Source organism: Anolis sagrei, chromosome 3 (genome assembly GCF_037176765.1).
Source record: "Anolis sagrei isolate rAnoSag1 chromosome 3, rAnoSag1.mat, whole genome shotgun sequence".
Classification (NCBI taxonomy): domain Eukaryota; kingdom Metazoa; phylum Chordata; class Lepidosauria; order Squamata; family Dactyloidae; genus Anolis; species Anolis sagrei.
Genome location: NC_090023.1, coordinates 47,799,864 through 47,820,012, shown reverse-complemented (window position 1 = coordinate 47,820,012; position 20,149 = coordinate 47,799,864). Strand labels below are relative to the sequence as shown.

At 37.7% G+C, this 20,149-nt stretch overlaps 1 protein-coding gene across 6 annotated transcripts in view; it reads right to left on the bottom strand.

Annotated features, from left to right (window-relative positions):
• Window positions 1-20,149, bottom strand: part of NECTIN3 (nectin cell adhesion molecule 3) — an 83,953-nt gene that overhangs the window by 37,183 nt on the left and 26,621 nt on the right. For all 6 annotated transcript variants that reach the window (XM_060770650.2, XM_060770647.2, XM_060770646.2 and 3 more), the window contains exons 2-5: window positions 19,346-19,684; window positions 11,198-11,494; window positions 9,883-10,000; window positions 8,247-8,398 (exon numbers count right to left, since the gene is read on the bottom strand). In XM_060770650.2, coding sequence (XP_060626633.2) covers window positions 8,247-8,398; window positions 9,883-10,000; window positions 11,198-11,494; window positions 19,346-19,684 — 906 coding nt within the window. The remainder of the gene's footprint in view (window positions 1-8,246; window positions 8,399-9,882; window positions 10,001-11,197; window positions 11,495-19,345; window positions 19,685-20,149) is intronic.

Below are 20,149 nucleotides of genomic sequence, written 5' to 3'. Positions count from 1 at the left end.
TATGTGTTTAAAGATTAGAGTATATGACAAGCCTTTGCTTTTCATATCAAGGTGAGAATGGGTCTGTGCTGTACCTCTTCTCTTCTTCCAGTGTTTGTGTGGTAGACCAGGTGCAAGGAGGTGCTGGTTTGAACCAATCAAAAGGCTTGGCTGGTTCAGGGGCCAGTCTAGCACTTGATGAGCAGTTAAGCACACTTCACTCACATCTATTGCCTGGGTATAATAGGGAAATGCAGTGCCATCCCTTGCAGTTTGTTTTGTACTTTCCCCACCAATACTCCCCTATATAAATAGACTTTAGGCAATGCTACAACTATGACTAAAGAAAGGATTGCCTTCATGTCATAATTTATTGCAACATTCACAGTCAGAACTGTGTCATGTTTGGGTATGGGGCTCGAACCAATTTCATGAAGGGCAGACTATTTACCTCTTGAACAACTTTCAGGATGACATCTAGATGCACTAGGCCCAGCTCAGGACCACCTACAAACCACTCATGTTCTTTGATGATGTGAAATATCGTCTAATTTCATGTAGACAAGTGTTCTGGACTGCTATTTATCAAAGATCCCCTCCTTCAAATGTTATATGGCAATGCATTTAAACTGTTGTGTTTCATAAGAATGCTATGTTTAATGGCTTTGTCAAATGAAAAAAGGAACACAAAATTCCTTTTGGCATAATCAAAAGCCATAAGGCATGCCTAAAGTTGTTTGCAAGCATAGCCATTTTGACAAGATATCATTAAAACATATATATCTATACTATAATGTGTTCCTAAGATAATATATAAGTGAAAGGATCAAGAGACAGTCTATTCACAGTAAAGTGAAGGCATGTGGAGAAGCTAAAAATTACCATATAGCTACCTACAAACCTCTATAATCAACTAGAAGAAGCTGTTAGTGAAATGTTAGTATAACATTAAAGTCATTTATTCCAAGACATCATTAGCTGAGTAGGCAAGACAGGATTTAAATTTAGATTTACTTAGCTATATGCTGTTATACAATTAACTTCATTTTAAATATAACTGTGATTATATTTCAGCTGAGAATATTGTGAATAATTTAATTAACCCCAGTTGACTTATACAGTAACATTCATGTTATTATCTACACATACCCTTTTTTGGGGTAATGCCTTGCTTACCAAGTTAAAGAATTCATTCAATAAATATTACAGAAGGCTAGTGTTGCTAGATCTACATAATGTATCATTGTATGGATTCGTTACTCAATCCCATCAGACAATTTGTTAAACTCTTCACATAAGAATTTTAGCATGTTAAATGAGAAAAGAGTACTTGTATAACGAAATACTGCACAGATGAAGGTACAGGTCTAGAACAATGATGTTTAGTCTTCAAAGGAGACCTGAAAATAAACTCCACCAATCCTGAAATAGTTTTATTGTTTAGTTTTAAACAATAAATTTAGCTCCTACAATTTTCAAAAATATAATTCTTACAAGTCTTGAAAATTGCAGTTTTTGACATGTGTCCAGGTTAGAGATCAGGAAAACTTTTCTCTTACTGGCAACAAAAATTCTGATGACCGGTAAAACCACACAAGCATGCTTGCAATATACAATGGACAGTGGACCTCTGTCTGCTCGATACCATTGGGAGAGGTTGTGTTATTGGGAAGGTAATGTCAAGTTTTTTCCATGCACAAGGTGTTTACATGCAGAACTGGACAGAATATTACAGCAGAAAAGTTTGGTGACTTCCTCTTCCTTTACTCTCAACTACTCTCAGGAGATATTTTAGAAATATATGAAAGATTAAATATATGAGAGCAAGAAAATTATGGCATTTAAATCTGGTGGAATGGCTCTATAGAAAGATAACTTTAAGAATGGGAAAGAGAAATAACCCCATCTTCTGTCATAAGACACTTTGCACCTCAATCACACAGATAAAATCAGGATACAAATAACAACAGCAGCAGCAATTCTTTCATGGCCATTTGGTTCTTCTGTTAATTTCCCCCCCAAAGTGCATGATATAGATGCCTTCCATTCAAGGGTAGCCTTTTATGTATCTATCTGAAGGGATTTAGACCACAATATACTATGCCAATATAAATGTCTTTAATATGTCACAATATTCTCCTCTCAGTCTTTTAAAGGGGGGCACTATGGACTGCTCCTTCTTTAGAAATGGCTTCCGTTATATGCATCATTTCAAACTTCTTCATAGTCTAGTTTCCTTTCATTCTAACAAGTCACTGCTATCTCACAATGTTTTTTTTCTATTCCAGCAGAAAATAGTGTTGCATGTCTTCTGAACCCTAAAAATAAAATAAAATCCAATGTTTTTAACATACCATTGATATCTGCTCAATACCAAGGCTATAACTTCGCTATTTTCAAAATTAAATGCATAATGCAATGTTATATTCAATGCAGATTTGATATATGGGCCTAAAATGTGAACGAATTTATATATAACATTTGAACTGGGAAAGGAGCCAAGTAAAAGAGAAAAAGGATGAAACATCCCTAAATATCTGCTAGACATACACACTAGTATATTCACTGAATGTGGTCCCTGAGACTTTACATCTGACTATGGTGACACTTGCCTTAAGTACAGTTTCGAACATAATCTATGTGGAACTGCTTTTGAAACTATTCAGAAACGTCAACACATCAAAAGAATTAAATCTGGAGCATGGTCTTGTTACTGTAACTTTTTAAAAACTGGTTTTCCAACTCTAGTTTTGTCTGATTCATAAAATCTGATTCATAAAATCAGATTTTATGAATTATAAAATCTGATCAGTTCAATCCAAATTCCAAACAAATTGAAATCTGTTTAAAACAATCCAAAACGCAAAGTATAAAAAACAAGTAGTAAAAAGAAGAACTCCAGCAAAGGATCACCGCCGAGGATCTGCAGGACCTACTGGATAATACACCAAAAAGAGACATTATTTTCATTACAGGAGACTGGAATGCCAAGATGGGAAGTCAAATGACAACAGGGATCACAGGCAAGCATGGTCTGGGAGAACAAAATGAAGCGGGACGCAGGCTGATAGAATTTTGCCAGGAAAACTCGCTGTGTATAACGAATACTCTCTTCCAACAACCTAAAAGATGGCTTTATACATGGACCTCGCCAGATGGTCAACACCGAAATCAGATTGACTACATCCTTTGCAGCCAAAGGTGGCAGACATCCATCCAGTCGGTGAAAACAAGACCTGGGGCTGACTGTAGCTCAGATCACGAACTTCTTATTGCCCAATTTAGAATAAAACTAAAGAGATCAGGGAAAATACACAGACCAGTTAGATATGATCTCACTAACATTCCTAGCGAAGAACAGATTTGGAAGTGAAGAACAGATTTGAAGGACTAGATTTAGTAAACAGAGTCCCAGAAGAACTATGGACAGAAGTCCGCGACATTGTTCAGGAGGCGGCAACAAAGTACGTTCCAAAGAAAAAGAAAACCAAGAAGGCAAAATGGTTGTCTGCTGAGACACTGGAAGTAGTCCAAGAAAGGAGGAAAGCAAAAGGAAACAGCGATAAGGGGAGATATGCCCAGTTAAATGCGCAATTCCAGAGGTTAGCCAGAAGAGATAAGGAACTATTTTTAAATAAGAAATGCATGGACATGGAAGAAGACAACAGAATAGGAAGGACAAGAGACCTCTTCCAGAAAATTAGAAGCATTGGAGGTAAATTTCAGGCAAAAATTGGTATGATAAGAAACAAAGATGGCAGGGATCTAACAGAAGCTGAAGAGATCAAGAGAAGGTGGCGAGACTATACAGAAGATCTGTATAGGAAGGATAATAATATTGAGGATAATTTTGACTGTGTGGTGAATGAATTAGAACCAGACATCCTGAGGAGTGGGGTTGAATGGGCCTTAAGAAGCATTGCTAACAACAAGGCAGCAGGAGACGACGGGATCCCAGCTGAACTGTTTAAAATCTTAAAAGATGATGCTGTCAAGGTGATGCATGCCATTTGCCAGCAAATATGGAAAACACAAGAATGGCCATCAGATTGGAAAAAATCAACTTATATCCCCATACCAAAAAAGGGAAATGCGAAAGACTGCTCAAACTTCCGTACAGTGGCCCTTATTTCTCATGCCAGTAAGGTAATGCTCAAGATTCTGCAAGGAAGACTCCAGCAATACATGGAGCGAGAGTTGCCAGATGTTCAAGCTGGGTTTAGAAAAGGCAGAGGAACGAGAGACCAGATTGCCAATATCCGCTGGATAATGGAGAAAGGCAGGGAGTTTCAGAAAAACATCTACTTCTGCTTCATTGACTATTCTAAAGCCTTTGACTGTGTGGATCATAATAAATTGTGGCAAGTTCTTAGTGGGATGGGCATCCCAAGCCACCTTGTCTTTCTCCTGAGGAATCTGTACAAGGACCAAGTAACAACAGTAAGAACTGACCACGGAACAACAGACTGGTTCAAGATTGGGAAAGGCGTACGGTAAGGCTGCATCCTCTCACCCAACCTTTTTAATTTGTATGCAGAACACATCATGCGATGTGCGGGGCTTGATGAATGCAAAGCTGGGGTGAAAATTGCTGGAAGAAACATTAACAACCTCAGATATGCAGATGACACCACTCTGATGGCCGAAAGCGAGGAGGAGCTGAGGAGCCTTCTAATCAAGGTGAAAGAAGAAAGCGCAAAAGCCGGGTTGCAGCTAAATGTCAAAAAAACCAAGATTATGGCAACAAGAATGATTGACAACTGGAAAATAGAGGGAGAAACCGTGGAGGCCGTGACAGACTTTGTATTTCTAGGTGCAAAGATTGCTGCAGATGCAGACTGTGGCCAGGAAATCAGAAGACGCTTACTTCTTGGGAGGAGAGCAATGTCCAGTCTCGATAAAATAGTAAAGAGTAGAGACATCAGACTGGCAACAAAGATCCGCCTAGTCAAAGCCATGGTATTCCCTGTAGTCACCTACGGATGTGAGAGCTGGACCTTAGGGAAGGCTGAGCGAAGGAAGATCGATGCTTTTGAGCTGTGGTGTTGGAGGAAAGTTCTGAGAGTGTCTTGGACTGCGAGAAGATCCAACCAGTCCATCCTCCAGGAAATAAAGCCCGACTGCTCACTGGAGGGAAAGATACTAGAGACAAAGTTGAAGTACTTTGGCCACATCATGAGGAGACAGGAAAGCCTAGAGAAGACAATTATGCTGGGGAAAGTGGAAGGCAAAAGGAAGAGGGGCCGACCAAGGGCCAGATGGATGGTTGGCATCCTTGAAGTGACTGGACTGACCTTGAGGGAGCTGGGGGTGGTAACGGCCGACAGGGAGCTCTGGCGTGGGCTGGTCCATGAGGTCACGAAGAGTCGGAGACGACTGAATGAATGAACAACAACAACAAAAAGAAGAAAGTTCCAAGATGTTTGTATTATGATGCTGCTGCAAGAGCAAACAAGAATAAATGTAGAGTTTAGGCAGGAAGTGTGTTAATATGGCACAAAGGCAATGGGTGGAGTTTCTGCTAAAACACACACATAATAATTCTATAAGATTCTGAATGATGCACTGAGCAGGCTCAGAAGACCCTCAGAGACCATAAATAAAAACTATAAAATATGTCCCACAATGCATTAATGTGAAAGTAGGTTTACTGCTTTGTGATGCAAACAGTGGCTTTTTATATTCAATTGAAGCTTACACTGTATGACAAATGTGAAAGATCTTACATTTATGTTATAGCTAAAAAGATCAATAGAAAATTTTCCATATTTCAAATTTTCCATATTTCAAATTAATTCCCAGGATGGAGCAGAGTTAGACACACACTAAAACCATGCAAGGTAACATAACAAAAATGTAAAGCTGAGGAAAGTAACTTCAAAAAACAGTGTCAGTAGAGTAAGCAAGTAAGTTTTAAAAAGAATAAGAAAAAAATGTCTAACTATAAAATGAAAAAAGGTAAAAATGTTCCCAAGCTTAGTCAGTCCTAAATAAAAAGCCTTTCCACAATTATTGTGAATAGATGAAAATAATCACTGAACTGAGCTTTGTATAATATAACTGGAACATTTGTAAACATAAAATTCAAATAGAGTCCTATTTTTATTTAAAGCACGCCTACAGAATTTGCTTCTACCATATCTGCATCTACTTTTTCCTCTTCTCAGGTTGTCCTGCATACTGCTCCAAGCTTGTAAGGAATATTGGCAATTTGTTTCCATTCTAAATGAAAAGGGCTGTTATAATCCTGCTCTAAAAAAAGTCCTCTGCCAACCATACAACAGCAGCAAACATTAGGCACTATGGGAAAACTAAACACAACAAGAATTCTTAAGAACTTAGTCAAATTAGTTTGTTGCACAAATATAACAATGCTGAGTCACTGAGGACCAGCAGGTTTTTATATGATATAAACTTCTTTGGATTGTTGTTAGAAGTGGACAGCTGTCCACCAAACTTCACCCTAAACAAAACATGCAACAAGATTGTTGCCTTTACACCTCCATGTTCTGCTTCACCAATGGAATATGAGTGTTTTAGATAAGGCAATAGATACAAATACCATTATGTTCCCAATAGCGTTACAGTGTATATAGGAAGGTCATTGGGTTTAGAGATAACCTAAACCATTTTCTGATTAGGAAAAAGAGGGCAGTTATTTCATAGCCTTATTACAACAAATCCCAAGGAGGACAATCATTTGAATGTTCAAGCTGTCTAGCCCATTTTCAAAAGTCTGCAGTCTATTATATTACATCCCAAGATCATCAGGGATTTTAGTAAAAGCTTGATATATCTGTGATAATCCTACTTGCCTACAACATATTTCCTGGTAAACTCACTTCTCTCCAGCTCTTTGTCCCTAGCCTGACAGAAGACAGGAAGAGACATCCAGGAATGTAGGGCTGCTAAATATCACGTGTTGTAGCAAAAACAAAACAAACCAAAAAAAAAAAAAACAACAACAAAGAATGGGCTACTGTACTCATGCTCTGCTTACTGATTTTACAGAGCATCTAAATGACCTCTGCAGGAGGTATAATTCTTGATTTAAATAGGTCATTGTTCTGAATCAAGAGAGCTCTTCTCAAAGCAGACAGAAAAAAGCAGAGTTGAGCATTTTAAAGATGTAACTCTGGGAGAAAATATGAACTCTTGTTTCCCTCTCATACTGGAGACAAGAATTCACAGCACAAGTTTTACCTTCAACTACCTGTTGTTACAAAGGTTTTACATTTTGATGTCAAGGCAATCTATGTCAACTGAAAGTAAAGCGAGGACACTACATCTTCCACAAGCATGAAATTTCTGTAGTACTAGTATTAGAGTTAATCTTTACAAAACATTCTGAATACATTTACTTGTAATCCTTTCAATAACTCTGTAAAATAATCCAATTTTAAGCTACTATGGGGGTGTGGATTCAAATTAAAAGAAACTTTCTTATCTCAGACAGATTCTACACTGTAGAATTAATGCAGTTTGACACTACTTTAACTGACAAGGCTCAATGCTTTCAAATCATGGGAGCTATAGGTTTACAAGGTATTTAGCCTTCCCTGCCAATGAGTACTGGTGCCTCACCAAACGATAAAACCTAGGATTCCACAGAATTGTGCCATCGCAGTTAAAGTTGTGCCAAACTGCTTTTATTCTTCAGCTATAAACTGAATGAGCCGCACTTTCAAATCTTTCCAATTCTTCCCAGTTTCTCTAGCTACTACAGTAACTTGTGCAGTCGGAATAAATGTATCTTTAAATATATGTACATACATGTACAAGAATTTATATGAGGAAACAATCCTACCCAGTGCTAAAAAACATTGTCCCAGCTGCTGATTTCAAGAATAGCTCTGATACCAGAGAAGAAATTTCGAACTAGCTTACTTTGAAAGACCATGCCAATTTCTAAGTAGGTCACAACTATCATCCCATCTTATAGTGCACATGACACCACATTTTAGGGATGATCCATATACTGTTAAGGATCGCCAAATGAATGTTTTAGCAAAAAGTAACTGAGAGAAATAACAGCAGATGAGTTGGATATTTCAGTGTCATGGGGCTATCACCAAGAAGTACTCATTTCTAAAAGATTTTAGGACAAACCTGGTACAAACAACCAATGAAGCAGGTGGGCTTCCAAAGCTAACAGAGATAAAAACCAAACATTACCCAACTTCTAGTATCATAATATTTCTGACAGAGCACTATTTTGAAGGTTATACTTTCAAAGTGCAAGGAAAAACAGGAAACAAATCACTTACCTAATATGTAGATAGTCTTTTGATCACTTCTTTGGCCCAATGAATTGGCCACTTTACAAATATAGGTTCCAGTATAATTGTAAGTCAATGGGCTGTTGAAATGCAGAGTATTGTTTAAGGGCTGCAAACCTTCAGGCCAACTTCCATCTAATCTGAATTGCAAAATGTTTACAGGTAGTTTGAGTATTCTGAGAGTAAGATTTTATTTGAAATACTAAGGTTTTCTATAGAATAAAAATAAGATCATTCACACAATAGTTAAAATGAAAAAAACTATGGAACATAATGATTATATTTTATATCAGCACTGTAGAGATTAAGTATCATGTTTATTCAAAAACCTTCAACAAGGTGCTAAAGCATTCTCCTCCCTCCTTTTCCGTAAGTGTACTCCAGAACAGTTATCTAGTGGAGACAGGTGGGTTCTGTCCTGTATAAGGTGGGTGCCATACCACACAGAAGCAATACAGCAGCGTCCCTTCAAGATCTGGTCTTCACTTGATAATGAGACATAAAAATTAAAAGTGGAGACCACACAGTGGCCTTGCAAATATTATCAAGAGGAACCTGTCTTATAAAAGCCGCTAAGGTGGTTACTTATCTCACAGAGTGGCCTCAAATGCCTTTTTAAGGCTGCCTGCCAACAAGTTCATAAACTAGCTAAATGGCAACTGCTACTCATTTCAAAAGGCTCTGAGAGAATACGAATCTATCTAGCTCTCCAACGAATATCACAGAAGCAGCCTGGAAGAGTTCTGCTAACATAAAAAGCCAACGTCCTTTTAATATCACCAAGATAGTGAAGCATCCATTCCACATCAGATGAAGGTTTTGGAAGGATGTTGAGCGTATAATGTTCTGGTTGATGTCAAAGCCAAAAACTATTTTATGCAGAAATGAAGTCTGAGACCATTTTAGGCAAAAACTTTTTTAAATGGTTATTTATTTATGCGCTTGTATACCGCTAATATCTCAGCCTAAGTCGGCGACTCATTGCGGTTTACAACACTTAAAAAACAGTATTCAGTAAGGAGTATGAACGCAGTATTTAAGGTTTTATGAGTTTAAAGTAGTTTCAGTATTTTTTTTTTTAAAAAAATAACACTGATTATTATTTAGTTGTTGTAGGTTTTTCGGGCTGTATGGCCATGTTCTAGAAGCATTCTCTCCTGAAGTTTTGCCTGCATCTATGGCAGGCATCCTCAGAGGTTGTGAGGTCTGTTGGAAACTAGAAAAATTGGGTTTATATATCTGTGGAAAGTCCAGGGTGGGAGAAAGAACTCTTGTCCGTTGGAGCTAGATGTGAATGTTTCAATTGGCCACCTTGGTTAGTATTTGATGGCCTGACAGCTTTTAGGTGTGACTTGTTACTGCCTGGGGGAATCCTTTGTTGAAAGGTGATTAGCTGTTCCTGATTGTTTCTTGTCTGGAGTTCCCCAGTGTTTGAGTTTTGCTCTTAATTTACTGTTATATTTTTTAGTTTTAGTTTTAATTAGTTTTTTTTAATACTGGTAGCCAGATTTTGTTCATTTTCATTGAAAATTGTCTGTTGAAATTGTCCACATGCTTGTGGATTTCAATGGCTTCTCTGTGTAGCCTATTATTATTATCAAATTTATTGAGGTTAAGAACTTACCGACTCCATGTAAACTCCATTGGCAGTGGATTTGCATCAGCATTACACCTGAGTAAAACATTCTCTCGTCCAATATACCAGTTTCCATCATACCCGGTTACTGTAACCTCAGGGGAATCTACAAATACACATAATTGTAAGATATCATAGAAGAGAACATGAAAGAACTATTCTCAAACTGGTATTAAAATTAGACTCTGGCAACAAGATTTATGTAAACAAATCCTTAATAATTTAATAACCATTACATATTTCCCCTTCTGCATGCTACACACTTAGGCAGATCTGCACAGTTTTGAGGATTTGGACACCATGCCTAAATTTAATTGCTAGTCCCAACTATACTATACTCCGTGAATCAATGGCATTTTCCTAAGTGCTAACCCAGTGGTTCTCAACCTGGGGTCCCCAGATGTTTTTGGCCTTCAACTCCCAGAAATCCTAACAGCTGGTAAATTGGCTGGGATTTCTGGGAGTTGTAGGCCAAAAACATCTGGGGACCCTAGGTTAAGAACCACTGTGCTAACCCAACAGATTCCCAATGATTCAATTGCTTTACTATTGTTGAGACTAAATGCTGGATAGGTTCAACCAATTTGCTTCCATCAAGAAATGTATTGCCCTAATTTTTCAAAGATGGGAAAAATAATTAATCTACCGATAAGGCTGAGAAAGGCGGTTTATTTCTGTTCTGCTATGTCTTCTTCTCAAAATTACAGGAAGTCTACACTGTGAACTGCCCTGAGTCCCCTTCGGGGTTGAGAAGAATAGTATATAAATACTGCAAATAAATAAATAAATAAATAAATAAGCCAAAATTCTACATAAATGTAATTTTCCCCTTTATCATAAAAACTTGCATGGGTTCACAAATACCCAAGGTAGCAACTGGTAGCTCTGTAAGGAAGATGTAACATATAGCAGCAAATAGGCATGCTTGAGGCCTTATTATTTTTAAGCAAAGTAATCATTACAGTGTCTGAAGGTTTTTTTTTCTTTAACCTTTTCCCCTCAAATACCCAAGAGACATGGGAGGCATGGTATAGCATGTCTGCATAGATCCTATCCCAACAAATTTTAAGCAAGCACTTCAAAGGTACTTGAGAATAAATACAAGTATTCTTCCTTCCATTGCATGATTTATTTTGGTCTTTGCCTAATGAAGAAGCTGTGAATTTTGCTCCTTTTGGTTGGTCTAATCACAATACTTTATATTTCATTCTGTGGTCCACCCAGATAGTTGTGAATTATTTTAGCCTTTGCAATTTGAGCTATTTTCTAGAGGGTAAAATGATGAGGGAAAATAATTACTTACATTGAATATCCAATGCATAATCCATTCTTATCTCTTTTTCCAAAGCGGGATGTTTCACAACACAAGTTATATGTCTCCCTCTAGCAAACCTGGTGGGGACAAGCTTGTATTGATTCTCCACTGTCACAGTTTCATTTGGAAAAGAGATTGAAGTGGATTCCATTTCACCAAGATCACCTTCCCAGACAACATCGGCAGCTGGTTTTCCAGTGGCTGCTGTGCAAACGGCTGCAACAGTTTGATTGGCTCCATCTATTAAAGTATTTGGTCCCTTTGTTAGGCTCACAATTGGTTCAACTATAGGAAAAAACCATAAACAATTGTACTATTTTTCTAAGTAAAGTTTTAATAGCTTTCAACATAAATTAATAAATGGCTTTGACTTCAATTTCTTTAGCAAGGTTTTAATTCTACCTTGTAAGCATTAAAGATACCCTATATTGCTCATGTGTAACTCTAGAAGTTTTAGTCAAAAAAACTAACCCAAAAAAAAACCTGGGTTGACTTATCCACAGACCAATGTGAGTACTGTACCTTTAACACTCATAAAAAAGAACCACTCCCTTCTCAAAGTGGAGTGGTAAATGCAAGAGCTTAGTCCATCCTAGGAGAACCATAATTCTGGCCTCAAAACCTCCCCTTTACTTATTTATCTTCCACTTAATTAATAATAATTCTACTTTTTCTTTCTAAAAGAGACTCAACTTGTGCTCACAATATAACCAAGTACAGGCAGTCCCTAGTTACAAACATCCAACTTCTTCCCATTGATCTCTCTCCTAACCACTTTTCCCTTTTCTTCCTATGCACCTCTCGAAACTGCTTTTCTTATCTTCCTATGCACCTTTCCAAACTCCTATCAATTTATCCAAACCAACTTTCCCTTTGCTTCCTATGGATCTCTCCAAACCCCTTTTCTTGTTTTCCAATCAATCGCTCCAAACCCCTTTCCCTTTTCTTACTGTTTATATCTCCAACCCCCTTTCCCCTTTACTTCCCATGCATTTCTCTAACCCCCTTTTTCTTCCTATCAATCTCTCCTCCATTCTCCCTGTATCTCTCCACCTCCCCTATCCTCTCATTCATGTCTGAGACCATTTTTAAATGCCCTGGCTCAATGCTATGCAATATTGGGAGTAGCAGTTTGTGAGGCAGCAACATTCTTTGGCAGAGAAGACCAAAGAACTTGTAAACCTACAGCTCCTAGGATCCCATAGCAATGAGCCGGGGCAGTTAAAGTGGGACAAATTTCATTTATTTCATAACATACATACACTCCAAGAATGCTGAGGAAGAATAAACAAGAGAGGCTCCTTGAAGGAAGGGTTATCTATTTCTATGGTTTTCCTTAAAATTGCTTAGAAGTTTTGGTGTTTTTTTAAAAAGAGATTCTAATTACACAGAAACATTTTTGGCAAAATTACAAAGAGTGCACTTTTTTGCTGGACCTCTTCCAACATACAAACAAATTCAACTTAAGGATGAACCTACAGAACCTATCTTGTTTGTAACTTGGGGATTGCCTATACAGTACAAATATTAATCTGAAGGTTAAAATCACAAATCCACAGAGGAAACAGGAGACAAAAGATTTTTGTTTTGCCAATTACCAATTATGACTCCTTCAGTGGGCTATTTGAAATGATGCTTTACAAATTTCTGAACCAATAACTCTCTTAGTTTTAACTTATCCAAAAAAATAATTTCAAAGTACTTGGTTCAGAAAATTTGAAAAAATGGATTCTAAATATCCCCATGAAGGAAGGAGGCTTTGTGATTCCACATATCATGTCTTGACTATTTTCTGAGCATCTTCATTAATTTTTTTCTTTTGCTGATTCAGTTTTCCCTCCCCAGGTTTTGTTTTTACCTATTAATAATATATGTACATTTTATGACTAATTCTCAGTGCTAACTATTTACAGGTCCACAAAAGTAGTTTTGATACCATTCATTTGCACCATATAACTGGAAAAGTAAAACAATCCTTCTTGCATGAAAGTAGAGATGTGTGTATTGTTGTGCACCCTCAAATAATTTTCAGGGTGCACAACCCCATCACAGGCAAGATTAGTTCAGAGAGAGGTTGTCTTTTTGCCTTCCTCTGAGTGTGACTTGCCCAAGGTCACCCAAAGGGTTCCTATAACCAACAATATCAAAACATGGATTCTACAATCACAGTCCAACATTCAAACCACTACATCATTTTGGCTGTATAAATATGTTTTACAAGAATTATATCCCACACTAGCTATCATGCAGTAAAATCATAAGGCTATTTTGGCTGACTCCACAAAAAACATTGTGCTGTCTTCAATAGTTATTAGGTACATACCGGTGGGACAATCAAACATAGCTGTAAAGAAGGGTGACTATGCCCTCTAGATATGTTTCACATTGTATTGCACAATTAAGAACAAACAACAGATTGACCCTTCAAAAAAATTCACAGTAATTTACAGCATACGATATATAAATAAAATCTATTAGAGGGGTTCAAAGAAAATACTCCCAAGACATTCTATCTCACTCACTCAGAGGGAGGGCAGGAAAGAATTGATGGAATCTTGTAGTTTAGCCAACAAAACAAATCAAAAGTATGCCAGTACACATTGACACGTAAGAAGATTCAAGAAATACATGTAAAATCCAGTAATTTTCCCCTAGAAATTAACATGAAATAGGTAATTATATATTTGAACACTTAAAAGTAAATTACTCTAAAACACAAACATAAGAAGTGAAAACAACTGAAAGGTTAGTTCTCAAGTTAAAAGATCTGGGGTCCAAGAGTACAGAGAGACTACTTGTTACTACATGTGTTCTAGATCTTTCCTCTCCTGACTCAACAGGCCATAAGGGGACTAGATCAGTGGGTAAGAGAGTGCTTGATACTTCACTACAGTAAGGTAAGGTTCTAACATGATTGAATGAAGCAATCAGAAGAAATCTACTAAAAAAAAAACTCTTCCCAAAATCCCTCTGTATTAGACTTTTATCAGCCAGTCTCCAATACTCTGTTTTGGGGCAAAGTACAAGATTGTGTGATGGCCTCCAACTTCCATGGGTTCAAATAGATTGTTGCAGTCCTTTTGTTTCAGGCCTGGCCATGGAGTATAGACAGCTTTGGTTGCTTTGGCTCAAAGCTAGGAAACTTAACAGGAGGAGCATAATCCTGTTGTTTCTGCTGTATCTGTCAGAACGTTTTAATACCACCAATCATGGTATTCTTTTAAGTCATTCTACACAAACCCTCACCTGTTTTGAACTTTTTTACATTGGTTCTACTTCTTCCTGGAGTGGGAAACACATAAGATGGTGCTGGGAGATTCTTATTTGCCTACTTGGGTTCTGCCTTGTCCCCTACAATATTTAATCTGTGAACGAAACCAGTGTGAGGATTTGCCTGGCGCTAATGATACTCAACTCTATTTCCCTTTTCAAGTTCCAAGCAAGTACTTGCATTCCAAACCAATTACTGTCATCAGTAATGGACTAGATGACAGCAAACAAATCTTAATCTAGGTAAGACAGATGTCCTCAATTGAAAGACACAAAATAATATTCACAGTTTGGGTATATTCATGGATCCAGCTCTGACTTTGGAAGCTCAGATGTTAGGAGTAGTAGTTAGGAGTAGATTTGCATAAAGATAGCGTAACGTTCTTGGAAATATCTCATCTGGCCATAGTGACACATGTCTTGCTTACATCCAGACCTGATTGTTATAACGAGTTTGGAGGTCAATAATTTCAGCTGGACAAAAAGCTGAAATGAGAACGAATGCAACTTGTATAGATTCAATACAATTTGTTCAAGCTATTAAATAATCAACAATCGTACTTTAACTTCTACTTAAATTTGTAAAGAGTTTGGGAAAATGGGAGGTAACACAGCTGTTTGTGACATATGAAACAAAAAAGCAAAAAAGGAAAGATCACGGCATAAAGTTACTCAATCCCATTAAAACTGAATAAATGGAGAATCAGATCTGAGAACAAAAAAGCTCATTAGACTTACTCCTTGATTTGATAGCAATGAGAAATGCCAAACTGCATCATGGATAAAAGTGGATGGTACTACTGGACTGACTGTGCAGCTAAGGTTACAAAAGCCCTTGAGGAAGCTCTCAACCAAGGGTTATGCAAGCCAGGAGGGATGACAAGGAAGATGAACATGAATAGAAATGATATTCATGTAAACACAGTGAAGGGTTGGAAAATCTTGAGTTACTCAATGAGAGCAGGAATGTTGTGCTTGAATCCGATTGTGTAGAATTGATTCAATATCCAAAAAGAGAAGAAATTTACACCACTTCAGTCTGTATGACTGTCTTGTAGAGGGCTTCCTTACTGTAGAAAGAGCATCCCTTGTACTTGTAAGGGAAAAAGGGCTTTATCCCGCATGTTAAAATTTGCAAAATCAAGTACAAAAAGAGTAGGCAGTCAAGGCCAAAGAGAGGAACACTTATAAGACACCACAGCAGATGGATGATGAAGGAGTACTGCAAGTAATCAAAGACCCTTTCTCTTATAGGAAAAAGGCCATGAGAGATGTCATCCCAGTATAATCGCCATACTAGCTTGGTTCCCCATAAGCGAGGTGGTCCCATGAAGATGGCAGAGGGTGCTTTCAATAGGGATAAAAAATAGTGTGTAACAATCCTCCTGAATACAGTTTGTAGAAACAGTGAGACAAAACACATTGGGAGTGGTGAGGAATTACATTTGGAGAATGAAACTGAGGTACATCCAATATATCCAGCTGAACTGGAAAGATATAACGAGGCTCAAGTTAAGACTTTTGGGATTTTGGCCTACATCAATAGGAGCACAGTGTCTAGATCTAGGGAAGTAATGCTACCCCTCTATTCTGCTTTGGTTAGGCCACACCTTGAATATTGTGTCCAATTCTGGGCACCACAATTCAAGAGAGATATTGACAAGCTGGAATGTGTCCAGAGGAGGGCAACTAAAATGATCAAGGGTCTGGAGAACAAGCCTTATGAGGAGCAGCTTAAGGAGCTGGACATGTTTAGCCTAAAGAACAGAAGGCTGAGAAGAGATATGATAAGCATGTATAAATATGTGAGAGGAAGCCACAGGGAGGAGGGAGCAAGCTTGTTCTCTGCTTCCCTGGAGACTAGGACATGGAACAATGGCTTCAAACTACAAGGGAGAGATTCCATCTGAACATAAGGAAGAACTTCCTGACTGTGAGAGCCATTCAGCAGTGGAACTCTCTGCCCCAGAGCGTGGTGGAGGCTCCTTCTTTGGAAGCTTTTAAACAGAGGCTGGATGGCCGTCTGTCAGGGGTGATTTGAATGCAATATTCCTGCTTCTTGGCAGGGGGTTGGACTGGATGGCCCATGAGGTCTCTTCCAACTCTTTGATTCTATGATTCTATAAGATAGAACACCTCTGCATAATCTCATCTTTTGACACTGAGTCAGGAAACTGGGCCTCCACCAGATCCTGGGCAGCTAGCATGAGATTTCTTTTAATTCACTTCAACACAGGAAAGAGAAAAATCTAACTGTGGAGGATGCTTGACAGCCTCAGGATCAGAGGCAGTTATGTGAGAGGAAACATTTAGTGCAACAGCAATTTCATACAGTCCTTAGGCAAGATCAACCATTCTGAATTACTGAAATCAAAGACTGTGATGCAAAGACTGAAATCAAAGACAGAAATCAAAGACTGATGCAAAAAATACTGGTGAGAGATTCGAAGTTTCTTTTTCTTCAATACTGAGAGTCCAGATCTTTTTTGTTGTCTTTCTTTTTATCCGTCCTTACGTGCTCTTGCCAGGTGTTCTTGGTATCAATCCCTGCATGGAACCACTCACTGGGTTTCACAAAACAGAAGTAGAGTTTGAGTTCAGGTATACACCACACCTCCACTGATGATTCCATTGGCTCTTTAGAGGAATAAATAGCCACAGAAGCTTTATATGGTGACTTGTTTTAGGCAGCAATTGAGATCCTTCTTGAAGAGGTCTACAGAGGTCATAAGACCGTGAAGGGTAGTGGAAAACAATTTCTGGTGAACAAAGGGGACAAAACATGAGCAACCAAGAGAAAAATAAGAACTCTCTTTTTTAAAAAATGAAGGAAAAGCCAAAAGGCAACAGTAGAAGATTTGAAAAAAAAAACTAGCTTGTCCACTGAAAAGCAAGTTCTCTACAATGTTCCAAATGCAGCAGACAAAAGAAACTGAGGAGATTAAGCATGATAACACTGGAAACGGGAATAGTCCAGTAGGGGTAGATTTCCTGCCAAAAGAATTAACTAGCCCTGAAAGCTTCAAAATGTGCAACTGTGTAGGTGCAGAACTATCCATAGTGGGAATTCCAGAAACCATGAGTAAGAATCTATATGATTTAAAATCTCAATAAAGTATGGAATGTTTACAGTTGGCTAATTTATGCCTTAAATGAAAAATGGTGAAATGCAGCACTCCATTTTTTTTTAACATTTACCCCCTTTTCATTGTAGCATGCACTACTGGTGCCAATCTAACTGCTGCAGGATTTATTTAACACTTTCAAAAATGTTCTTTATATAGTGGGGGTTAGGCTAAAATTAGATGGATGTTGTGTTTCTATGTAAGATTCTATGACCACAACCCCTTGTACAAATCTGCCCAGGCCCTGAGATCTTCAGTAGAAGCCTTTCTCTTGGTCCCACCACCATCTCAAGCTCAGTTGGTGGTAACAAGAGAGCGAGCCTTCTCGGCAACTGCCCCTCAACTCTGGGACTCCCTGCCCAGGGAAGTCAGAATGGCCCCCTCCTTATTGGCCTTCCATCAGCAGACTAAAACAGGCTTTTAAAGATGAAGGTTTAAAACATCTAGTCAGGGAGTGCTTTAGTTTTTAACTATGAATATATTTAATGGATTTTAACTGTGAATTTTAATACTGTTTATATTTAATTCTGTTTTAATGTTTGCATATTTGTATATTTTAAATTACATACTAATGCTTTTATGTCAAGCTGCTCTGAGCCCCTTTGGGGAGAAATAAAGCAGGGTATAAATAACAACAGCAACAAAAACCACGTGATTTCTTCTTGTTCACAACAAAATGACCCACCAGTTATTATTTTTATTTATTCTAACACTATAAGGATTATACATAAATACATTTATTATTCGATGCAATTTTATCAAATTAATATGATTTTCGTTAATAAAAAATTGACTAGTAAATATGATACTGAGTGGCCTCTGTATATTCTCTCACTGACTGTAGCATACTTATCAATTAATATAACATCTAAGGACTGCAAAAAAGAGTATTATAGAGCATGATAACACTGGCAGATAATAAACATAAAAACAGCACATATGATGGGAGTCTACATATGATTCACTATGTATTTTCACAGGGTGGGACCAATTAAATTAGGCAGCCAGGGCCCCTGGAATGCACTTCGCTTATTTAGATCATTTTAAAAAAAATGAACAGATTTCAGGATGGTTTACAATAGTAAGAAATATCAGCTTGGATCCTAACTAGGTACTATAAACAGATGATTTCCCTTGATAGATGGAAGTGTCCCATGAGTGCATTTCTACTTAGTAGACATTCTGACAGTGTGAGGCAAACTTTGAATCACAACTAAAATAAGCCAAAGAAAAACACTCGTAATATCACTGAAACACAAATAAGATTTTAAAAATATGGGAGATAGAAAAATGATCCCATTTGAAATACAATTATGGAATTAATTAATTTCATTAGCAATGAAAGTAGGTTTTATTGTTGAAGCATTCACTGAGCTTGGTATAGATTTCTGGGAACTGGACTACCATAAATTGAATACTCTAGTGGGAGTTGATAATGTCCTCCTCCCTGAGGTTCCCTAGGCCACTAAACATTTATTCTGAAGGGATTATGCAGCACAATGTAGAAGAGATAAGAAGCTATATGGGACTGCAGGGAAAAGTCAGGATCCGTAAAAAGTCACTGCCTTAAAAAAAAAAAACTCTAACAGGAAGCCTCTGCTAGTTCACAGATCACTAGAAAAATGGTGCTTCTGTTCATAGGTTTGCAAACATGGATCTAATTTGACAAATTGCCAGTTTTAGTTTTGATCTTGAAATATTTTAGGTGAAATGTTGAAAAGATAAATATAAAAAATCATACCCAAGACAGTTACTGACGTTGTTGATTGAAAATTTCCTAGTGGGAATGTAGCTGCTCTGCATACATACTGTCCAGAATCAGAGAAGGTTACATTCTTTAGGATGATAGATGCATCAGTAAGTGATGTGTTTTTAAGTGATATTCTTCCTTGATAATCTCCTTGAACAGAAAATCCGTAATCAGGATGGTGAACAGCAACAGTCTGAGCATTCTTTCCTTGTATTTTCTCCCATGTAATTTGTGTTAACGTTTCATTTATATCAATTATGCACTTCAGTGTAACATTCTTCCCCCATACTGCTCTCACATGTGGATCAACAACTGGTCCAGCTAAGGCACCTGAAAAAGGGGGAAATGGGGGGGGGGGGGAGAGAGAATAAGAATTAGTTGAGCTGTGTTACACAAGTATTGTTCCTACAGGGAAAATGTTGTAATACAAAAGACGGAAAATCAGACATGAATCTTGTTCAAGCTGCCTATTTCTCTATATATCTAGTGACTCAATGTTCAGGGAACAAGCAATTCTTGAATACAAACTGGGGTGGAAATTTCACTTAAATGTATTTTTACCTGCCTCTCCCCTAACACAACTCTGCAGACATTATTGGATTGGACTTCCTAAAAGCATTAGCAATCAAGCGATAAGGGATCTACAAAGATGTATAAGTATCCAGCCATCCCAGAATAATGGCAGTTCCCCACTGAAAATCTAACTATACACTGCTGGAAAAGAAACTGGGGTTCCCAAAATATTTTTTCCAGATTTATAGCATCTCTTTTCTTGATGGAATTATAAGCTTGATC